This window comes from Odocoileus virginianus, chromosome 20, assembly GCF_023699985.2.
Source record: "Odocoileus virginianus isolate 20LAN1187 ecotype Illinois chromosome 20, Ovbor_1.2, whole genome shotgun sequence".
Classification (NCBI taxonomy): Eukaryota; Metazoa; Chordata; class Mammalia; order Artiodactyla; family Cervidae; genus Odocoileus; species Odocoileus virginianus.
In genome coordinates, this window is record NC_069693.1 from 43,378,339 (window position 1) to 43,402,294 (window position 23,956).

General features: G+C 41.0%; 2 protein-coding genes across 6 annotated transcripts in view; one reads left to right on the plus strand and one right to left on the minus strand.

Annotated features, from left to right (window-relative positions):
• Positions 1-19,094, minus strand: part of LONP2 (lon peptidase 2, peroxisomal) — an 81,353-nt gene extending 62,259 nt beyond the window's left edge. The window contains exons 1-6 of one of the 2 annotated variants that reach the window (XM_020879891.2): positions 18,790-19,094; positions 9,975-10,209; positions 7,974-8,105; positions 6,711-6,833; positions 5,103-5,266; positions 2,323-2,417 (exon numbers count right to left, since the gene is read on the minus strand). In XM_020879891.2, the coding sequence (XP_020735550.2) occupies positions 2,323-2,417; positions 5,103-5,266; positions 6,711-6,833; positions 7,974-8,105; positions 9,975-10,209; positions 18,790-19,022 (982 nt within the window). In that variant the 5' untranslated portion in view covers positions 19,023-19,094. Of the gene's footprint in view, positions 1-2,322; positions 2,418-5,102; positions 5,267-6,710; positions 6,834-7,973; positions 8,106-9,974; positions 10,210-10,530; positions 10,590-18,789 lie in introns of those variants that run through there. The other variant, XM_070451345.1, reaches the window with a different exon arrangement.
• Positions 16,285-23,956, plus strand: part of ABCC11 (ATP binding cassette subfamily C member 11) — an 82,998-nt gene continuing 75,326 nt past the window's right edge. Inside the window, exon 1 of one of the 4 annotated variants that reach the window (XM_020879788.2) lies at positions 16,285-16,468. The gene's annotated coding sequence lies outside the window, so the exon portion shown is untranslated. The remainder of the gene's footprint in view (positions 16,469-23,956) is intronic. The other 3 variants (XM_020879719.2, XM_020879637.2, XM_020879566.2) reach the window with 3 other exon arrangements.

A 23,956-nucleotide genomic window follows, 5' to 3' on the forward strand; every position in this document is an offset into this window, starting at 1 on the left:
TGAACAATGAGAAGTGTTTCTGTGATGGGTACATGAGTGCCGTGCATCTCTAATGCTGACACACATCCAACAGAAACTCTGAGTTGTGGGAAAAAAAAAAATAGCTTTGCTTTGTTTTTATATTTTCTTGGTTATGTCAGTAAAGAATGGGAGCTAGCACTCTGCATTTAAGTAAACATTTTGCCTTCAATTCTCTACAAGTGACATTGTATGAACCTGACAAAAATTCCTAGTTAGTCATTAATTTCACTTCACAAATAGGACCAGTGCAGGAGGGGAGGAAGCTGAGGGCAACTTACTAGGTTACTAAGAGAAAACAGTAAAACCTGCAATTTTATGTCTCGGTCATTATGCTATACGCACCCTGCATGTCTCATAAGTCATTAGTCAAGATAAATCCTAGAGCACAGAAAAACATTACCAAGAGAACACCAACATTTCAAAACAAGACCCTTGGTGTTACCAAGTTACCGAGATGTGCTTCACATCATGCACTAGCCCTACTGTCAAGAGAGAAAATAACAGGGCTTGGAAATTATCACAACTCCATTAATGACACAAATACCTGTCAAAAACACACCAAAATGTAAGGCATTTCATTTTATGCAGATGAAATGAAAGCACTAAAACTGCAACTCACTGTCTTTCCCAGGTCTGTACTAACCGTGCACAGGGCCTTCTCCAAATCTCACAGAATAGGGCCACTTTGCTTCAAAGCAGGCGCTGAAGCGCTAGGAGTTAACAGAAGACCATCTGAACCAAAGTGGTATTTCCTAATAGCCCAGCTAGATCCAGATGGCCATCAGAACTCAAACTGGTCAGGGGACAGCCAGGGGCTAATTCAATGGGAACGCGTGCTCCCCTGCGGTCGTCTTACTATGGCGTTTCCAGAAAATTTTGAATTAAGAATTAAACCAAGAAATTCAGCTTCAGTTTGTTTCATAAAACATCATCAACTGGAAGGCAACAGACTGTCATGAATGTAAACATAAAGTAAATTAAGAAATAAATTTACCTACGTAGCTTTATATACAATTGCTCAAAACCTGGAAATAACCCAAATGTCCAAGAACTGCTAAATGGATAAACCAGTTTCTGATAGATGCAGTAACATGGATGAGCTCTAAAGTAACTATGCTAAGTGAAAGAATAAAAACAAAAAGGGAGCACATACTAAATCATTCCATTTATATAAAATTTTAGCCATACACATTAATAAATCCGCTAAGTGAGTTTATCAAAAAAACTAATTAAAATAGGGTTGTTTTAACCTTAATACTGCCCTAACATAGTTAATATAACACAAATATGCTTCATTCTGGGCCCTCTTTGAAACAAAAATGCTTTTTTTGAATACTCAGTACCACAGAGTATGCTCTGTAGATTAACAGAAAAGTATTTTTTAAGAAAAACATTTTTTAATATTAAAAATTCATTCTGAAATCTAGTATGTATGGCATGCCTTATATGGGGCATAAACATGTGTTCTGGGGCTAACACTTATCAAAATTTCTAGCACAGCTTTAAATGTAAGAGTTTTACTAGCCAGGAAAATACATCTGATCAATTCTCAATACTCAACAATTCTTATGCCAAAAATAGTTCAGAGAATCAACCCACTGCTGAACTTAATAAACCTTGTATGTAAATTTAACAAGAGAGTCCAATAACAGAAACAAATGTAAATAAAATGATTCTGAAAATTCTGAAAGACAACTGCGTATATTTCTTACCCCAAGAGAAAGTACATAACAAATACATTTTAAAAAAAACAAAAACAAAAACTGGTATAAAATCCTCCTGGTAGATAGAAAAACTTTACTCAAAGATAGGAGAGATAAAAAGAAATTAAACTCTTTAGTTTTAGTGGGAAAAAAGACAAACTTTCAATCGCAAAACTGTTTTACTGTTATCCTGTCTTTATACATAATTATTTCCTTTAGAAAACATAAAAGATCTGCTGTCTCTAGTACTTGTTTGGCACTTACTGCCAACTACCTCAAAACTGTTTTGCTTTCCTATGCTCCTGGCAAAGAGTACATAAATACAAAGCTTACTGTCTGACTGACTACTGGTACTGAGAAACACATATTCACCATTTGCAGAAAACCCTACATTCTCCAGAGTTAAGCAAAAGGCACTTTTACACAGCAACTTTTCCTTTATTTCCTAAAACCTATGACACAAGTTCAGTCTCTAAATAGTTCACATCATCAACTACTGTAACAGAAAGATTATCAACGGGAAACACTTCACCAGAACGTGCTCGCGCTTCCCGAGAGACAGTCAGACTGCAACAAAAGGCGTTATCTGTGCACTCACCAGTTGTACTCTTGTTCCAGGGAAGCTCCACCATAAGTTCTAAATAATTCCTCGTCAGAGCATACTCTGGCATTGACTGAGGCATTTTTTTGAGCCTGTGGGGAAAGAATACATAGCCAACCTGTTCAGGAACACAGAAAAATTCTGTAAAACAGAAAAACCAAGCACATCTTCCCTTTCTTGGTCAGATGTATCATGCATTTTTGGCTAAATAAATCTGAAAACGTTTTCATTAGGCTGATGCTAATGTAACTGTTAGCTTCCGTAACTTAGCTAAAGTAACTGGGGCTTCCCTGGTGGCTCAGGTGGTAGAGAATCTGCCTGCAATGAAGGAGATCCGGGTTCAATCCCTGGGCGGGGAAGATCCCCTGGAGAAGGGAATGGCTACTCACTCCAGTGTTCCTGCCTGGAGAATTCCACGGACACAGGATCCTGGCAGGCTACAGCCCATGGGGTCACAAAGAGTTGGACACGACTGAGCAAATTTCACTTTCACTTTTCAACATAACTGTGGTTTTTGCACTGTTGAACTCTGCCATTTGATATTGGAATACATTCTTAATAAGTGTGGTTATGCTATACATCATTTTCATGTGCATTTCTATGTTTTTTGCTAATGACTTATTACTTGCTGTTTATTTTAGACTGGGGAAATGATGTTAGACAAAAAACAAATTCTATGATATTCTTATTCAGGTTCAAAATGGGTTGTAAGGCAGCAGAGACAGTCACAACATCAATAACGCATATGGGCTCAGAAACTGCTTAATGAATGTACAGCGCAGCAGTGGTTCAAGAAATTTTGCAAAGGAGATAAGAGTCATGAAGATAAGGAGTGTAATGGCTAGCTATGGGAAGGCGATAATGACCAATTAAGAGCAATCATTGAAGCTGATCCTCTTAAAACTGCATGAGAAGTCAGCCATTCTATGGTCATTTAGCATTTGAATCAAATTGGAAAGGTAAAAAAGCTTGATAAGCAGATGCCTTATGAGCTGACTGCAAATCAAAAAACTCATAGTTTTGAAATACACAACAACTACAAACCATTTCTCAGTAAGATTGTGATGTGTGACAAAAAGTGGATTTTAGATGACAGCCAGCGATGACCAGCTCAGTGGTTGGACCAAGAAGCTCCAAAGCACTTCCCAAAGCCAAGCTTGCACCCAAAAGAGGTCACAGTCACTGTGTGGTGGTCTGCTGCCCGTCTGATCCACTACAGCTTTCTGAATCCTGGCAAAACCATTGCATCTGAGAAGTATGCTCAGTAAATCAATGAGATACACTGAAAACTGCAATGCCTGCAGCTGGCATTGGTCAACAGAATGGGCCCAATTCTTCTCCACAATGATGCCCAACATTGCACAACCAACACTTCAAAAGTTGAACCAATTGAGCTACAAAGTTTTGCGTCATCTGCCATATTCACCTGACCTCTCACCAACAAACTACCACTTCTTCAAGCATCTCAACAACTCTTTGCAGGGAAAATGCTTCCACAGCCAGCAAGAGGCTGAAAATGCTTTCCAAGAGTTCACTGAATCCCAAAGCACAGAGTTTTATGCTATAGGAATAAGCAAACTTATTTCTCATTGGCAAAAATGTGTTGATTGTAATGGTTCCTATTTTGATTAATAAAGGTGTGTTCCAAAACTATTACTTTTGCATCAACCTAATAAAAATCTAGTTAATAAAAAGATTATTTTGTTTTAAACAGATATTTGCAAACTAGCACTCTGATTCTATCCTTGAAATACATAAGGCCTTATCAATATCTGTATCTCATAGGGAGAGTCTCAAGTCAATTACCCAGTGATTTATTCAGGTGCCTAATCATGTATAATATGATAATTACATATTGTCTTGTATCAGAGAGAAAGTCAGCTCATTAGATATTTAATTAAAATAATGCAACTTCCACAATATATGCAGTGCTTAATAAAGTGTTCTGTACACAATAGATGTTCTGCATTTGTTAACTAATGTCAGAGTCACTGTAAAATATCTCAGCAACATTTACTGATGTTCTTAACTGTGTGTCTCAGAAGTCAAATCTTCAGTTCCTGAGCATACATCGAGGTTGATTACAATCCACTCATTAAAAAAATGCAATACAGTCAGAATGTTGTAAGTATGGAAAGGAAAACTTGGTTTTAACCCTGAGACTATCCAGAAAATGTGATCAACTCATGTACCCTATTCTGTCAGCAAGGTTCCCTTGTACATTATCTTGTAGGAAGGCAAAACTGATTGGCCCTGCCTCCTAAAGTTTATAATCTAAGGACGAAACAGTGATATGCAAAGAACACAATAACTGAATAAACATTATTTCTAAGTAAAGTATGGACTTAAGACAATGAAAAGGCAGTGGCAATAGTGACTGTGCTTGACAGCATACAGTAGATGGAAAAGTTAGATCACTTATATTCAGCATTCAAGAAAAAGAAAATACTGAACATGGTGTTGATTCCGGAGTATTAAATACTAAGAATCAGATTCTGATGGTAGAATGAAGAAGAGAAAGCACTTCACAGATCACCACTCAACCTGAGAATCAGGGAAGCCATAACCATAAGAAATATGAGAGGTAACAATGGAAAGGTAAGATGAACAGAGTGGTCTGTGGCTATACTAAATAAATGGGAAAGGAGAAAGATAAAAGAATATGAAATGAGATCAGCTTTGTAACACAAAGTAGCAGATTCACTTCCAAGAGCAACAGTTTTTAACGTTAATAAGCAAGTGAAAATCCTAATGAATGAGCAGCTTCTACAACTTACCTTTTTATCTCTTTGACACAGACTTTGTGGGCCTGTTCCGGCATGCTGGATGTCCGTATCTTTTTCTCCAGCATGACAATGTCATCGTTATCTTCATCCTCATCTTCGTCCACTAGAACACCTGGGACATGTGTAATCCTTCTCATAGGGCGTATTGCGATGACCTACAAGATAAAGCAGGAGAGAAAAACTGCATACCCCAAATAAACTGGGGACAAAGCACTGAGCCAGCATAAACATTTTTATGGGTAGCGGCTAAATCTTTAGGAACTAAAATTCAGAATGACGAGGAGGAAGCACACGCACGTATGGAGGGAGCAGAATTTAAAAAGCAGATGAAGATGAGACGGACATGATTCTTCCATACATGCTAACACTACCAGCATGAGAAGAAAAAATCCAAGAAACTGGCTACTAGTAATAATGAAAACATCTAGGAATTGTCTCTCCTTGAGCTACTACTGCAGCCACTATTTTCTTGATATACTTAATGACTGCTCAACATTTAGCAACTGAAGAAATTCCATTTTCTCCCTACAATACAAAGTTTCTCTTTAGCATCTTTAACCTTTCCACTATTGCCTCTATTCTCTTCATCTGCACCAAGCAGAAAAGTCTCCCACCTTTCAAAATGTTTTATCTATGGCTTTTTCCAATTAACTATACACTATTTACTTCCCTTGTGATGTTCTGCTTTTCCAACAAGAGGCATTAACCACCACTTCCCCTTCCTTACTGGTTACTTAATAATTTGTACTTTGACTTTTGTCTTCAATGTGCTGAAATTGTTCCCCGAAACCCAACAACAGTCTTCTCTGCCAAGTCAAACGGTCTTATACCACTTACTCTTTTGAAGTTCTCAACTCATTAATATCATGAATCAATTCTAGCTGTTCCTGGAGCAAAATGATATACTAGCATTTAACTTAAAAGCCTTAGAATTTATCTAACTTGTGAAATTACCTATTTAATACAGTCAAATATAAAAGTTAAAAACATAAAACAGCAAAAATATAATTTTATAAAAACAGAAGTATTAAACTAAGACTAACAGTTTGTAGAAACGACAACTGAGACGTTTATAAGTTAAAACTAAAAAAAGTCAAATCAAAAACTTAAAACAGTACAAGATAATTTTTAAAAAGCCAAAGTATGGCAGAACACAGTCAGTCCTTTTAGGAATAATTTTGTGGCATGTTCTTAATAAACACTGTATGCAGTGGCAAAAAAAAAATCATACTCAAAGATAGTCATTGTCGTTATTTGTTAATTTTTAATATATTGAAAACATCACACACTGGCAGAAAAAGAAATGGCTTACTAAACTTACCCCTTTCAATGATTATCAAGACAAAACATGAGAAAATGTCTACATGCTTAAAAGGAAAAAAAAAAAAAGATCCAAACATGGAGAAGGGGCACAGGGAAACAAACTAGAATTCAAAATTTTATCAGTAACTTGGGTGAAAGAGACAACGAGCTTGTTTCTTACTTGTTCCTTTCTTCATTCCAATTTTTTTCTTGAAAAAAAAATAGAAAACAACTGAACCTTACATCACACAAAAACAACTAAAGAACCTAAAGAAATGGATTAAAAGGAGGATTTACCCGCTTATCATCATCTTGCTTGTGTTTTCTGGTCTTCTGGAGTAATTTCAGGCCTTCGATTTGTCTGACAAGCAGTGGTATGGTCATCTTGAACCGTTCCTCCAGACTCACAGCATCTAAAATCTGAAACGTACAGCATCTCTCTCTCAGAAACACATGCTCCAGAAACAAGGCAGTCAAGACTCATGATTTAAACTGCTAAGAAAGAAAGATAACTCCTCTCAATATTCACAGCTATACTATAGCTAACACAACCAAATTATCAGCAAGGTCATCTGACATAAATACCAGAATCCTAAAAAAAAAGATAATAATAATATCTTGAGTTTCCATTTAAAAGATGAAGTCAAGATATTGTTCCAAGAGCAAGAAGAAAACACATTTTATGTCAACTCTTTCCCGGGAATTATCCTCTGAAAGCCCAGATGTGTCTACGTAGTAGGTCTAAACAAATCATAGGTTCAAAAAATTTAACATTTTACATACACAAGAGTCTAGAAAATTTTAACCAACCTCCACGAATGATTTGAGTGAGTAACGTTCTCTGGTCTCAGTAAAACGCCCTTGCTAAGCCCAGGCTAGGTCAGTCGGTAGAACTCCTGCCTTCTCTGCTCCTACCAGCTAAACCGAATTCTTGTGTTTAAACACAACCTATCTGCATTAGTTGCACTGGCTAGTATAATTGTTAGACTTAAGCGTTAAATAAACTGATGAAATAAGGAAGGTAGTTTAATGTTCTCAGAAGAGTCAATAAAACAGATCGCTTAAAAATACTACAAAAATAAGTGTACAGGAAAACTTTTATAGTTTGCAGAAAAGACATTCAAATCTAACAATCCACATTTGGATTACTTTTCAAGTGTCTTTTAAATTCATTTCACTTGAAAGAATTAGAAATTGAAGAGCATAAAAAAAATCATAGATAACACACCATAGCTGTGGTTTCTGTAAGAAACATGAAGAATTCTAACAATGCAGGCTTATTATATACAAGGGAAAGGTCACAGCTCCACACTTTTAAAAAGTCATTCTCACTTAAACTATGTCCATAAGTTAACAAACTACCAGTACTGATAATGCAAATGAAAGAACTATATGGGTACACAAAAATGTAAAGCAATCACTTTAAAAGTCAAGTGTAAACGTATCTAATTAAGATACTTCTGTGGGTCTCCAGTATATCTTACCTGAAAGTCAAAACTTACTACCTAGATCAAATAAGAAGTGACAAAGCAGCGTGGCATTCCAGAGGGGAACACTGACCTGGAGCTTCTCTTTGTTGCTTGTTCGGATAATTGATGTCAGAATGTCTGGTAAAGCTTCCCTCGGAAGACTGTCTAAAAGACGTCTCAATTTAGCAACTGCAGGGACAGACATATCCAACATTTCAACCAACTAAAAAGGGAGAAAAAAAAGTCTTTTTAATAAAATTGGGCATTATTTGTGAATTTAAAAAATCAAATTGTCATACAAGTTTAAGTTTAGGTCACAAAGAAAGTCTTTGCTTCCAAACAATCACTGATTATTAGAGTCCAGGCATTTTTACAGGACTCAAAGGAAAAGAAGTACTGTTAAAATGTCAATTGGAATGAAAAGCAAAAATGGCTGGAAAGTGGGTAATAATAATGTTTATAAAAGGTTTTGTAAATCAGTGATTTTAGTATTTTATTTTAAAAAATTAAAATTTATAGAAAAGTTGCAGTAGTATAAAGAAACTCCTTCCCCTAGTAAACTTCCCCTAAATTCATCAGCGGTTAACATTCTGCCTCTCCCTCCCCCACTCCATATACACACACGACACACACACAACACACAAATATTACTAAAATGTTAGAAAAAACTGCAGACATCATGACCTTGTTCTTAAGAATAAGGATACATATTCTCTTAGAGAGTACAATTATCAAATTCTGGAAATTTAACATGGCTTATTATGTTAAGCAGTCAGTAGCTGAAATACTGTTTTTAGTAGAACACAGGATTAATTAAAATCTGAGCACTGACTGAATGATTATTTTTAAAAAAACAAGTTCCAGGGTATAGCCTGGAGTTAAGACAGATCAAGCTCCAGGCAAGCTTTCAGTAACTGTGATATTCAGTGGGGCTGTTGATAAAAGTTCCCCTTTCCTTTTGCACGATGGTGGTATAACTGTGGTGATGTTATAAAAATTCCTTGAATGTCATTATAAAATCTTTACAACTTTAAAACTTCTTGCTGATTCAAAGTGGGGAAAAGTAAAGCATAAAAGAAAGAAGCTATGAAGCTATGTCCAAGAGAGGAACTGAGACTCAGGGACACTCACTCAGGAAAAGGAAGATAAATTCTACTTTCCCCTCAATCGCCTTCATTCCTAAATAGCATATTCACTTACTCTGGTTCTCAAACTGAAGCTTCTCTCTTCAAGTAGGTTTTTCCTTTCAGTCCCAACAGCGGTTAGAGTTCAAAATTCTCTACTTTTCTGTTGTTCACCACACTAGAAATGTGTCCCTTCAAATGCCACATCAAGTACAAATACTACAGGCTATGAACACCTGCCCTACACACTTTTCAACACACAACAGAGTTTACAATCAAGGCCTTTAGACACTGTCTGTCCCACACAGATCCAGTTCAGTCACTGGGTTACATCAATAGAACATACAAGACTACATGTTGTAATATACTTCAGTAAGATCTGAAGTGAATAAAAGCATAAAAGCATACGCTTTTGGGGTGAGGGAAGAAGCTTTCTGCTCAATCGAGAATCAACCAAAAAAAACTCAAACCTACAATTAAGGAGTCCAATGTTTAATGTACACCTAACCTGTGCATCCCTCCCAGAATTCTAGAGGATGGAGGTTTCAACCACATGTGAAACCACGGGCTTAATCTTCCACACCAGTCACAGTGTGATCCTGACTTCTGAACCAACATAACATATAGTGTGATGCCTAGATCTTCTAGCAACAAACAGCTTCTGTTCAGTATTTTGATTTTTAAGATTATTTAGGTTTAGTGGCTATCTGGTTTGGAGACACTGAAAGTTATAAGGAAAGCTCCAGAAACACTCTTTGGAAAAATTTTAGAAAGGGTCGGCTGGCATGTCCTAGAAAGACTGAGATACAAGCCCAGACAAAAGCCATTTGAAATCAATATATTATATCACTAAATCTTCTAAGCACATATTGCCTGAACACTTCACCACTCAACAAATTTATCACATCTTACAGTAACAAAGAAACCGAAGAAAACAGAATTTTAAGGAAACACTAAAAGCAACTCACTTGTACGGCGTATTTGTAAAACTGTTCCGATAGCTCTCCGAGCTCCTCCCTAGTCTTACAGGCATTGGGGAACTCCTCCAGCCGGTCCAACTGTTCCACCTCGGCAACAGGATACGGCTTCTCTTTCACAACCTGTACGATCTGGAAGCGGCACAGGCCTGTTATCAGCAAAGTATAGTGGGGCTTGGGCCAGTTACTGCCCACAACCTGGACTGCCAGTGCAGCTGTCCCGATTCTGAAAAACAGAGAGAACACCAGCATTACAAACGCTCAGTATGGGAGGGCAGAAACTCACCTCAAAAGGGTTGCCTTTTCTGAGAAATTCATTAAAAAGCAAAGAACATGCAAAGTGCAACTGAATTATTTCTCTATTTAATTTCGCATCCGGTGCACTGTCTGTTGGGCTTTCCTGGTGGCTCAGTGGTACTGAATCTGCCTACCAATGAAGGGGGCTTCCCTGGCGGCTCAGCTGGGAAAGATTCTGCCTGTGATGTGGGAGACCTGGGTTCGATCCCTGGGCTGGGAAGATCCTCTGGAGAAGGGAAAGGCTACCCACTCCAGTGTTCTGGCCTGGAGGATTCCACGGACTGTATAGTCCATGGGGTCGCAAAGAGTTGGACATGACTGAGCAACTTTCACTTCACTTCTTTTCACCGATGAAGATCTGGATTCAATCCTTGGGTCTAGAAGATCCACTGAAAAAGGAAATGGCAACCCACTCCCGTATTCTTGCCTGGGGAAACCCCATGGACAGAGGAGCCTGGCAGGGCGACAGTACATGGGGTCGAAAAAAGTCAGACATGACTAAACAGTAACGACAACACGGTCTGTTAAGTCCCTACCACCTGCTATGGGGCCGTCTCACTCTAATTAGATGTTTAAAGAATTAGACAGAAATTCCTAAGCATTTGGATTATTTAAACATAAAAACGTAAAAGCAGTTGAGATTTACATAGTTTAATTTTGCCAGGTGGGAATGAGGTAATCTGTCACCAGAGTACACACTAGGATTATGGACCTGCAAAGAGTTGGGACACTGCTGAGCACACACACACCCATTCTAAATAGATTTAAATACAAACAGTATGATGTAAACCAACCTTAAGTAATCCCTGCTCCAACCAGTTTTTCTACTAACACCAAACCAGGTGTTTTACATAATCAATCTATAAAACTGCCATCAAATCTGGGAATTAACATGTATGCCCTTGAATTCTGAATTGCTACATGTGGGACTAAATATCAGAGGCCACACTTATTCATGGTCTGAAGAGACTTAGTCAAAGACCTATATCTCAGGAAAGTGTAAACCTAGTTCTAAGTGGTAATCACCACACCTAACACTTGATAGAAAGTTATACTTCATTTAAGCCTCAGCTCCTTATCATTCAATCCTGACCAAGTTGCATATAAACTAATTCACAGGAAGGAAGCCTCAACCAAACTAAGCTGAAGTAATACAAAAGAGAAAGATCAACATTCAGAGGTGACTTACAGATGTTATCTACACTTAGATTTTCTCCCCTGAGCCACAGGCTAGGTTGTAACTTCAGAAAAAAACTAAAATCAAAGTGCTCAGCACTTTCAACGCTCTGGACAATGGCGACATAGGAATACTGCGCTTGCCCATCTCAAACATGCTGATGGCACAGACAATGTGCGCATACTTTAGTGAGCTCGCTCACTTCCAGCTGCAGCTCATTCGTGACTCCTTCCTTGTAAATGACAAATTCTGTACATAGCCTGTCACCTTTGGCTTTCCACTCAGTTTATTCTGAGTTATGCATATATTTCCTTACCATCCTTGCAGGCATACCACGTGGACAGGGGATAAAACTTTATTTAAATACTAAGTGAAACCAAAAAATCAGGAAAATAATTTGGTGGGGAGAAAAAACACATCATGTTCTTCAAAAACCTGATCTTGTGCTGCGGCTGCTTTCCTCAGGCACAAATCAAACAGTAGGTTCTCTCTCCCAGTCGCTGAAAACCTGCCTAACTGCCTGAGCGAGTTAGCTGGACCTAAACTAATTAGAGACTAATGAAGACTGTAGTTCACTGCGGATGACAACCACTGAAGTTTATACAGTGCAGAATGTTTACAGTTCTATTTATAAGAAACACTGAAAAAAAAAAAAAAAAAAGAAACACTGACAGGTGAGAAACCGGATTCCTGGCCTCAGGGGTTTACAAACTAAAGAGAAAGCAGAGGGAGATAAAACAAACCCAAACCTCCAGATTAGGAAATAAATTTGGGCTATGTCACTGATTAAAGGTGACACTAAAAATGAATCTTCTCACAAAGCAAATAAAAGTTTTGCTAACAGTGAACGGAGACGTTCCAAACAGTACAGAGATTAAGTTGGATTTATACTGTTTGTCCTAATAAGAAAAAATATACAGGGGTTTTCAATGAGAATTATTTCTTACTTTAAATCATTCGTAGTTGACAACAGACCTAAAAAACAAACACAAAAGGTACATAAAAAGAAGGTACCCTTTTTAAAGAAGAAACATGATGATGTGAAATAATTAGATGGCTAGAAACAGACCATTCAGTGAAAGACATCTGGGGTAAAAGCTCTGGGAAGAAGGATGATATTTATGTTACTTATTTTTAAGATTTTTTTTTTTAATGTGGACCATTTTTAAAGTCTTTATTGAATTTATTACAATATTGCGTCTGTTGTTTATGTTCCAGGTTTTTTTTTTTTTGGCTGGGAGGCAGGTGGGAGCTTAGCTCCAGACCAACCGGATCCCCCTCTAGGCATTGGAAGGCTAAGTCTTAACCACTTGACTGCCACCGAGGCCCCTAATGCTATTTTAGACAAGCTGTACTGTTTGTTGGGCTCTAGGTTTTACACATAAAAATAAGTATTAAGGAAACAAAATGTTCAATTAATACTTTCCTTCTATGATGGAACTATGACACATAGGGTTTATATCAACTTAGTCATCTTTCTAAATAATCTACTTCTTCTATTACTATGAGCTTTATTGTTGTTTAGATGCAAAGTCATGTCCAACTCTTTTGTAAGCCCATGAACTATAGCCTGCCAGGCGTCTCTGCCCAAGGGATTTCCCAGGCAAAAATACTGGAGTGGGTTGCCATTTCCTTCTCCAGAGAAACTTCTGGACCCAGGGGCTGAGCCTACCTCTCTGGCATTGGCAGATGGATTCTTTACCTTTGAGCCACCTGGGGAGCCCAAGCGCTTTATTTGTTGATGTTCAGTCGCCAAGCTGTGTCCAACTCTTTGTGACCACATGGATTGCAGCACACCAGCTTTCCCTGCTCTTCACCATTTCCCAGAGTTTGCTCAAACTCATGTCCGCTGAGTTGGTGATGCTATCCAGCCATCTCATCTTCAGCAGCCCTCTTCTCCTGCCTCTGACCTTTCCCGGCATCAGGGTCTTTTCCAATAAGTTGTTTCTCTGCACCAGGTGGCCAAAGTATGGGAGTCTCAGCTTCAGCATCAGTCCTTCCAGTGAATATTCAGGGTTGATTTCCTTTAGGATTGACTGGTTTGATCTACTTGTTGTCCAAGAGAGTCTCAAGAATCTTCTCCAGCACCACAATTAAAAAGCATCAGTTCTTTGGTACTCAGCCTTCTTTATGGTCCAACTCTTACATCTGTGATGACTACTGGAAAAAAACATAGCTTTGACTATACAGACCTTTGTTGACAAAGTGATGTCTCTGCTTTTTAATACGTTGTCTAGGTTTGTCACAGCTTTCCTTCCAAGGAGCAAGTGTCTTTTAATTTCATGGCTGTAGTCACCATCTGCAGTGATTTTGGAGCCCAAGAAAATGAAACTTATTGCTGTTTCCATTTTATCCCCTTGTATTTGTTATGAAGTGATAGGACCAGATGCCAAGATCTTCATTTTTTTCATGTTGAATTTTAAGCCAGCTTTTTCACTCTCCTCTATCACCCTTAAGAGGCCTTTAAGTTCCTCTTTGCCTTCTGCCATTAGAGGTGGTATAATCTACATATCTGAGGCTGTTGATATTTCTCCTGGCAATTTTGATTCCAGCTTGTGAGTCATCCAGCCCAACATTTTACATGATGTACTCTGCACAGAAGTTAAATAACCAGGGTGACAATATACAGACTCGAGGCACTCCTTATCCAGTTTGGAAACAAGTCCATTGTTTGATGTCCGGTTCTGTTATTTCTTGATCTGCATGTAGGTTTCTCAGGAAACAAGTAAGGTGGTCTGATACTCCGATCTCTTTAAGAATTTACCACAGTTTGTTGTGATCCACACAGTCAAAGGCTTGAGCATAATCAATGAAACAGCAGATGTTTTTCCAAAATTCCCTTGCTTTGTCTATGATCCAATGGATGTTAGCGATTTGATCTCTGGTTCCTCTGCGTTTTCTAAACCCAGCTGGTACACCTGGAAGTTCTAAGTTCACATAGTACTGAAGCCTAGCTTGAAGGATTTTGAGCATAACCTTGCTAGAATATGAAGATAAGGATAGCTGTGGTCTATCTGCCAACCACTTGCTTTTTTCTTTTCTTTCACTTTTTTTTTTTTTTTAACGTTATTTATTTGGTCAGGCCTCTTGGCTTGTGGGATCTTAGTTCTCCAACCAGAGATTGAACTCAGGTCCTCAGCAGTAAAAGCTCAGAGGCCTAACCCCTGGACCACCAGGGAATTCCCTCCTTTTTCTTTACTTTAAAGCCCTCCATTTTCCTGGAATCCTTAATTCTAAATCTATTTTTGTAATAATGCTACTGCAGTTCTGCATATACTGAAAGAAATGCCCACTCCTTCCCCCACCTCCATTTGTGAAATCTACACTTAAAACTACTCATTTGGACAACGATAATATCAATATTCAGGGTTACTGCTCTGCAGTTTACAAAAGGCTATTTCATAGGTCGATACTTCATTACCACCACTTTTCACTCCTATGAGGAAGGCAGCACTATCTCTCATTATTATAATGAGTAACTGAGATTCTTTTCTTGCCACATGGACGACATGAATTTGTACTTATAAGAAGTATAAAAATGAACACTAGTACCATAGCTTCTAAATAGCTGAGATACTACAAAGCACAGCCATTATTTAACATTGACATTTTAACAACACTTAAGGCAGAGAAGCAGTTCCACCAAAGCTCTGGAAGCAAAAGTTACACACTTCTTGGAAAGAACCATGAAAATATCTTTTTAGTTTTGATGTGGTGTCACTCTACTTATCTTCCTGAATATTTGATGATTTTTGAGCAAAATTTATCATCATCATTAATAAAGATTTAGAAACAAGGAAAATAGTCTATTAGGATAGCTCCAAGTTCTAGCACAGATGAGGCTTCTGTGGCTATTTGATTTTCTCTTCTTTCCTGAAAGTTCATTTCTAGATTTAAGAAACGCCACTTGTAGACAGACCTTCCTTAAAAAAAGTAAATGCAGGTTTAGGAAAACCTAAGGAGAGTTATTCATACATACTTGCTAATATAAAATATTAAATTTTAAAATCCATATTATTAGGTTTCTTGATGTTTAAGAGTGCTAACAGATAGAAATAAGAGTAACACAAGCCAATGGATAAAGACAAATCATGAAACTGTGTATCTGCTCTATTATAACGCTTTTTTTTTTTTCCGGTCAGTCAAATGAAACTAATTTGGGGGTCCTAGAGATGAAGTTGGCTTCCCTGATAGCTCAGTTGGGAAAGAATCCGCCTGCAATGCAGGAGACCCGGGTTTGATTCCTGGGCTGGGAAGACCTCCTGGAGAAGGGATAGGCTCCCCACTCCAGTATTCTTGGGCTTCCCTTGTGGCTCAGCTGGTAAAGAATCCACCTGCAATTCGGGAGACCAAGGTTCAATCCCTGGGGTTGGGAAGATCCCCTGGAGAAGAGAAAGGCTACCCACTCCAGTATTCTGGCCTGGAGAATTTCATGGACTGTATAGTCCTTGGGATCACGGAGAGTCGGACATGACTGAGTGACTTTGACTTCACTTCACTTCAGAGATGAAATATCCCAAAATGAGGAGGGACTGGGCAATCAGTACTATGAACAAAGGAAGACAGATACGTTGAGGAACAGAAGACTGGGAGAAGAATGCAGAGCCATCTCGAAGCATCTGAAGACACTGCAGGGAATGTTAAATTATTGTCCATTTTCAATAAGAAAACAATGAGCTTCTGAGGAGGCACTCAGAAGACAGCCCAGTGAGGCAGGGAGGCCTGCGGCGGCACAACAGCCAAGTTCCACGCTGGGGGTAATCAACAGCGGGCAGCAGGCCCGCACACAGGCATGCAGAATAGGGACTGTGCCGCTCACCACGGGAGAGGAAGTGGCTCCCTAAGTCAACACCTGACCCTGCCACTTTATGACAGAGCGTCTCGGGCAACAAACATCACTGCTGTTCCTTGAAGACCGAGGCACTGTCAACTGGATGGTCTAAAGGAAAGAAGGGTCAGGAGCAGAGCCGTCACCGTGCCTCTAGCGTCCTACTACAATCTGAAAAAGCAGGTAACTGGGCAAGGGCGGATTGTGCATTGAAACAGAACAATGCTGTAAGTAACTCAATACCTGTACTAGTAAAGCTCTTTACATTTTTAAAAATAAGAGCATTTAAAGCTCAACTGGAAAAAAAGACATTGGAACCTAATACTAAGGAACAGAGTCTACATAGATTTTTCAAGTAGCAAATAGTATTTCTAGGATAACGAGATGGTCTGGTGGGTCTCTGTAATGCTGAAATTCCATGAAGAATTTTCAATGTCGGTTTTCTAACTGAAATGATTAAATTTTAACATTGCTACTCATTTAAAACAAAGGCTGCAATAAGAACAGCAAGAACCATGTTACACCTCATCCAATTATTAGTGGATTACTTTCAAGGATAATTCAGACAGAATCATACCAACAAATAGTCACTCAAAACTGAAGCACGACTAACTCTACTTTCAAAATTCACAGTATATCCATGAGTAATCAAAAATATCTTATCATGAGTACACTTGCCTCAACTAGCAACTAAGGGCCTGTGTACAGAAAGCAAAAAAAACATGGGAATACACAAAGGCTTAAGGAGTGGGGTCATGTGTAGAAAAACCAGAATCCAACACAGTTTATCAGAGTTTACTGAAACTTGAAAACTGTCAGGGGACTTCCTTGGTGGTCCAGTGGTCAAGACTCTGCCCTTCCAAAGCAGGGAGTGTGGGTTTGATCCCTGGTCAGGGAACTAAGATCCTACATGCGGCCAATAAATAGATAAATAAATAGAACTCTGAGAAAACAAATCTGTTTTTTTTTTTAAAAAGTATCCAATTTTATTCAAGCAAAGCAAAGCAGATCAGATGGAAACCAAAATGTTTTCCATGCTTGAGAAAGGCGAGGCTTAACGTGGACCAACAAAGGATTGCTATGTTTTTCTTCTGTTTTATGATGGGAGGGGAACTGAGAGGAGGGGAACCAAATCTCCGAGAATTTGAGTAAAGTCATGGTCTCCTTTTAAAAAATGTATATAATGAAAAGAATTTGGACAAAAGCAAGACATTCCTAACCTTCTCAAAATCCATTAAGAGTTAAGTACACCTAATTTTAAAAAAGGCAACTGTAGGTGAAAGAGGGAAGGGCTCTAAACTGAAAACATCTCAAGAAGAGTTAAGGACAGGAGGCAAGGACATGGGAAGCTTGATGATAACAGCATTTGTTGAGAGCATGGTATATACCAGCACTGTCCAGCAGAAATATAATGCCAACCACCTATGTGATTTTAGTAGCCACATTAGAAAGAATAGATGAAATGCTAATATTTTACTTAACTCCTAATATCCAAAATACTACCATTCCAACACTTAATCTCTATAAAATTTATTAATCAACAAAACACTTTTCCTACTAAATTTTCAAAATTTAGTGTGTAGTGTACACTTATAGTACATTTAGGATGACCAACCATCCTGGTTTGTCTGAACCAAGGGGTTTCCTGGGACACAAAAGTTTCCGTGCTAAAATCAAGACGGTCCCTGCAACCCTGACAGCTGGTCAAATCTCAATTTGGACAAGCCACATTTCAAGCCATGCAGCTAGCCAGGGACAGTAGTGGCCGGTGTAAGCATTTATCCAGGCCAGCACAAAAAAAGACTACATGTGTGATCTCACTACTTCATCACACACCTAAGCAGCGGATGATGTTAGTTTCCAAATTACAGATGAAGAAAGAAATAAGTACATGTTCCATCTGTCACCTAAAGTCATACAACTAGGGTCAGGGTGGAGGGGAATCGGTGAGCCTGGGCTGTAGGTGGCGAGCTTGGGGCCTAAGGGACATTGAGATATGAGAACAGAAGGGGAGACAAGGGAAAACGTGAACAAGGAAGGCCCTTCAGGAAGGAAAACAGAACTGAGTGGAGGAGAGAAGGCGGGGGTTGGAGGGTGGGGGGAAGGCAGGGAGTGTGGAAGAACGAATGGCTTCCTCAGTAAAGAAATGGTGCAATATAGGCTGGGACGGGGGTTGAGAAAACGTGATGGAGCAAGTATCTCAGTCAAGAGGACAAAAGAAGTGGGAAGGAAGGAACAGAAAGAAGCGGGCAGCGACAGGGAAGAGAGGAAAGAAAAGAGCCAGGGTGGGAAGGTTAGGAGCACCGGCTTAGGAGCCTGAAGATCCGGGGGGCGGGAGGGAAATTCACAACAGATGGTGAGCAGCTAACGGTGCAGTTTTCACGACTCCGTGGGTCAAATCATTTAACGGTCACGAGGCACTCCTGTCACCCCCTGTCTGGCACGGGAGTCGTCTGGAGAGGCGGGGGCCCCGACCCCCGCCGCCGCCGGGCCGTCCGGCCTACCTGTGCAGCGGCGGCAGGTCCTGCGCGTCGCTGGCCGGGTCGGGCGTGTTGGGGATGACGCCCAAGATGGTGCTCTGCAGCGACGTGCCCTTGAGCAGGCGGCTCCGCACCAGCTGCAGGTTGCGGGCCGAGTCCACGCTGGTGCGCATGGTGGAGCCGGGCAGCAACACGCCCTCGTGCGTGAGCAGCAGCGGGAGGCGGCTGGGGATCTGGATGGGGCTCAAGGACGACATAGCGCCGGGAGAGTCCCCGGGAGCCGGAGGCCCGTCTTCGCGCGGCCTCCTCAGCGGCGAGCCCGGCGCGCTGCCGCTTCCGGTCCCGCGCGCCCGCTCACCCGCCCCCAGCCTCCGGCGCCGTACACACGCGAAGAGAAGCGCATTCCGCCCGCCGATGACCCCCGCCTCCCCGCCCTCTGTTCTCTCTGGAGTTTCATTCATAGCTGAGTTGTGTGCCCAGCGATGGTCCCATGTGAATCATGTCCACTTGAAATGTTTCTACCTTTCTATTCGAATTGATTTTAGATGTACAAAAATATACTAGGGAGTTTCCATGTACCTTTCACCCAGCTTCCCGTGTAATCATCTTACACAATCATGATTCGACTCTAAAAACCAGGAAACTAATAGTACTGTTATCTAATTTATAGATTCCCACAAATTTTGCCAGTTTTCTCAGAAATGTCCTTTTTTCTGGTCCAGGATCCCACTTTTTATTTAGATACAATGTCACCTCAATCTTTTTTTCTTTTTTCCTTCAAAGCTTTGGTCTCTTATTTTGTAGAATGTCCCTTTCTTGGGGTTTATCTGCTGTTTTCTCAAGACCACGTTATACATTTTTGGCAGGAAGACCACAGAAGCTATGTGCCTTAGTGATACATTAACGGTGAAATGTCTTACCGATGACGATTTCAACAGTGATTAGGTCCCCCACTTTAAGGTACTATTTATCTCATTATAAGTAAGAGTCTGTAGGGAGTTAAGTCTACATTTATCAATTGGAATCTGTAAGAAAAAACTGCCTCATCTCCCTCATTTATTTACTTATTCTATTATTTTTTGTATTAATATGGACTCAAATATTCAATGTTTTATGGGTTATCATGCAATGATATTATGTATTTCATTGCTCAAATTTTTTCACATTTGGCCTTTGGGAGCTCCTTCACCCCTGTGAGGAAGGTAGCACTATCTCCTTTTTATAAATGAGTAATGAGATTCAAAAAGGGTAATCAGCTTAGTTATTCATGATTACAAGGCTATTAAATAGCAATAGGGGACTTGGTTTTGGCTATAGGTCGCAGAGGGAAAATTTTCCCCAAATAAGAAGTTCCGCAAGGGTCTCAGAATCCAGGAGGGAATTGAAAGTCAAGTAAACATGCATTTCTTGAGTGCCTGCTAAGTATAAGTTCCTCAAGTGCCGCTTGGCCAGAGGGACAGACCTACTGGTGGCTGAGTCTGATACAGGAATTGTTTGTTTCTGTATGTGAAGCAGGTAAGAGAAAGGAGAAGGCAGGTGTCCTAGCCACTGTTCTGGAGACAGAAATTCAGTCAGAGTCTCCTGCCTAAAGCTCTTCCTCTGTCGTGATCCCACCTTTTATTCATTCACTAAACAACTATTTTTTGAATGCCTACCATGTAACAGATGTTACTTGAGATGCTGGGGATACATCAGTGAACACAACAGACAAGGTTCCTGCTTTCATGGAGCTAACGCTCTGGGAAGAAGCAGGGAAAATCCTTTCGGATGCTGAGATGCCCTTCAGATGGCCAGAGCAGGCCTCGCTGAAAAGCTGGGCTTTGTTTGAATGGAGCCTTGTACTGCAGCCATGCAGAGGTTGCGGGGCGGCTGCCAAGGGAGTGCCTTCTGGGCCCGAAGGAGTGGTGACGGCAAAGGCTTTCTGACCAGGATGTATTTAGTAAGCTTGTGGAGCCTGCTCCTGTGGTTGGCGGAGGTGGGGCCTGGTGAGGGAAGCAGGAGAGAAGTGGGAGAGGTGGGTCGTAGAGAGCTCATTAAGAAGTGAGGAGTGGGGGTCAGGAGTCTGCGGAGGAATTTGGGCCTTACTCTAAGCTCAGGGCAAGCCATTGGCGGTTTCAAGTTGTGGAATACTTTTTCAGACTTAACATTGTCAAAAGGTCATGTTAACTGCTGTGTGGAGAATGGAACACAAGGGTTTAAGGTCAGATGCACAGAGCCAATTAGGAGCTGGTTGAAGTTGCCCAGGCAAGAGGTGATGCAGACTCAGACCAGAAGCAGTATATTCAAGCCACGTTTGAATGTAGCTTCAACACAGCACAGATGGGACTTCCCTGATGGTCCGGTAGCTAAGAAGCCACCCACCAGTGCAGGGGACATGGGTCCCACCTCTGGCCTGGGAAGACCCCGTGAAACGGGCAGCAAAGCCCATTCACCGCAACTACTGAGCCAGAACTCTAGAGCCTGAGCTCTGCAATAAGAGAAGCCACCTCAGTGAGAAGCCTACACACCACAGAAAGGAGCCTGTGCCCAGTCGCAGAGCCCCAGAACAACCATAGCTAACTAACTAGCCAAACAAAAACCGAGCATGCTGATGGACTGGACATGGCGAGTGAAGGAGAAGGTCAGGGCCTGAGCCTCTAGGGCCTCCAGAGCAGTTGTGCTGGTAGCAGGAGATCTTGGCTCCAACCAGCCTGCTCTGGATTGCTCTCTGATAGCACTGGGTACCTGACACTATGATAGACTGGCGGTGAAGCAAAGATAAAAACATGCAGGGCCTAGCTCCCAAAGAAGCTTAGCTTTTCACCAAGTCTTCTCCAAGGGCAAGGGGGAATGTCCCCATTTTTTCAGAACTTCGAAAACCATCTTATAAACCCTGCAGTATACTTTCTGAATAATGCTTTTAATGTACAGTGTCCCCAACAACAAGCAATATGAGTGTCTAGTCACATAATCATAGCTGGATTTATTTTAAAATACAAATGTATCCTGCGCCATGGAAGGCGTGGTGTGGCCCCGGGTCCACGTTTAAGTTGCTTACTTGATTAACACCTTCTGTCTATCCTGTCTGTCTCTGTGGAGGTGCCAGTCCCCCTGGGAAAGCAGCAAGAATCTAAGTGTGAGGTCTCAAGTGACTGAGTGGCCCTCCTGGTTCCTTCTTTAACACCCTTGCGTCTATTTTCTTCATTTATCTACTAAATACTTATTCCACCCTGGTGTAAAAGGGCTGAGGTAGGCAGTAAATAAATAAGCTCCCAAAGAAATGGCAATTTCAGAAAGTGATAAGTAGAGGAAATCTAATAGGAAAATGTGTAGAAGATGCTAGAGAGAGGAGGACAAGATGACGGAGGGAGATCTGGGAAGGTTACCCTGTGAAGGTGGTGTATAAGCTGAAACCTGCATGATGAGGAAGGCCAGGCTCTGCTGGGAGCTGGGAGGAGAATGCTCTTGACAGAGAGTAGGCAAAGGCCAAGATAGGAAGGAGTTTCCCGGTTTCTGGAACAGAGATGATCAGGCGCTGGGCTGGAGGGGTTCAGCAGTCGAGCAGACAGCCAGGACCAGCAAGGGGCTCCAAGAGCTCTGGGAGCTCGCCCCCAGAAAGCTTTACCCAACTCCCCAGGGAAGGGAAGGGAGAGGAACGGGAGAAATAAGGTCTAATCCTCTCAGCTTCTTCAGGCCTGGCTTGTCGGTGCCTCTGCCCCTTGCCCTGATCATCTCCCATACGCTCTGCTACCCTTCTGGCCCTGGACACTAGACCATACTGGGGAAGTGTTCAGAACAATGAGTTCTTTCAGAAAGATCACCTCCGTCCAACTTCCCTCTCCTGTCCACAGGCTGTTTCACCATGTACAAATGGCCGTGAACTAATCCTGAGTCTAAACTAAACCTGACGTTGCCTGACTCCGGGAATGGGGGAGCACAGAGCTGGAAGCATCTGCCTCCTTCCTGGTTTATTCCCAGTCCTGACCTGGACCCCAGCCTGACCACGACCCCAGCCTAACCACAGTGATGGGCTTGCCATTAACTAGACTGAATAAACTTCAGCTCTGTCTTCTTCCTGAAAGGAAGTTGGGGAGCCAAGGAACTTTTCTCTTTTCTGGGATACCAAAGGAAACCCTGGAGGGAATTCCTCTGGCCAGTCAAGGAAGCAGGGGTGGGCCTTATAGTCATGGAAGGTGGCCCAAGCCAATGTGTGACTCAGTTCCAGTTATCCTGAGATGAGCAGTTCATGTCGTATAAACATATCCATTATACACATTTGCATTCCCTTCACTTGCATTTGGAGTAGGCAGTGGCACCCCACTCCAGTACTCTTGCCTGGAAAATCCCATGGATGGAGGAGCCTGGTGGGCTGCAGTCCATGGGGTCGCGAAGAGTTGGACACGACTGAGCGACTTCACTTTCACTTTTCACTTTCATGCATTGGAGAAGGAAATGGCAACCCACTCCAGTGTTCTTGCCTGGAGAATCCCAGGGACGGGGGAGCCTTGTGGGCTGCCGTCTGTGGGGTCGCACAGAGTCGGACACGACTGAAGCGACTTAGCAGCAGCAGCAGCAGCATTTGCATTTGCTTTAATTTTCCCTGTTACTAGTTTCTTGGATAACTTCTATATTTCTGTATGGAGTTACATCTTTGAAACCATCATGTATCTCTTTGCAGGTGTATACAAATAAACCAGGTTGGCAAATCATACTGTAACTGAAAGGTGAGAAAAAAAAAATCTAATTTCTGTATTAGTGCTCCAAGAGTCTGGCCTTCCTCATGAGTCCCTACTTGCCAGGTAACTAGGAGAACATAAATGTTTGGGCTCACTGTTTTAAGATACTGGTTTATGAGGACTAATTGTCAAATTTTTTTCAGGAATTTTGAGAGCCCAGTTGTTAAATACAAATAGTATTTAAATTATTAAACTTACAATTAATTATATTATATCAAAGACAAAGATAATGCTCAAAAATCTATCACTTCCTAATTATTTCACTATGCTTACTTTTTATACTTTTATTTACATCTATTGTAATAGGGGCTTCCCAGGTGGTACTAGTGGTAAAGAACCCACCTGCCAATACAGGAGATGTAAGAGACACAGGTTGGATCCCTGGGTTGGGAAGATTCCCTGGAGGAGGGCTCGGCACCTGACTCCAGTGTTCTTGCCTGGAGAATCCTCATGGAGAGAGGATCCTGGTGGGCTGC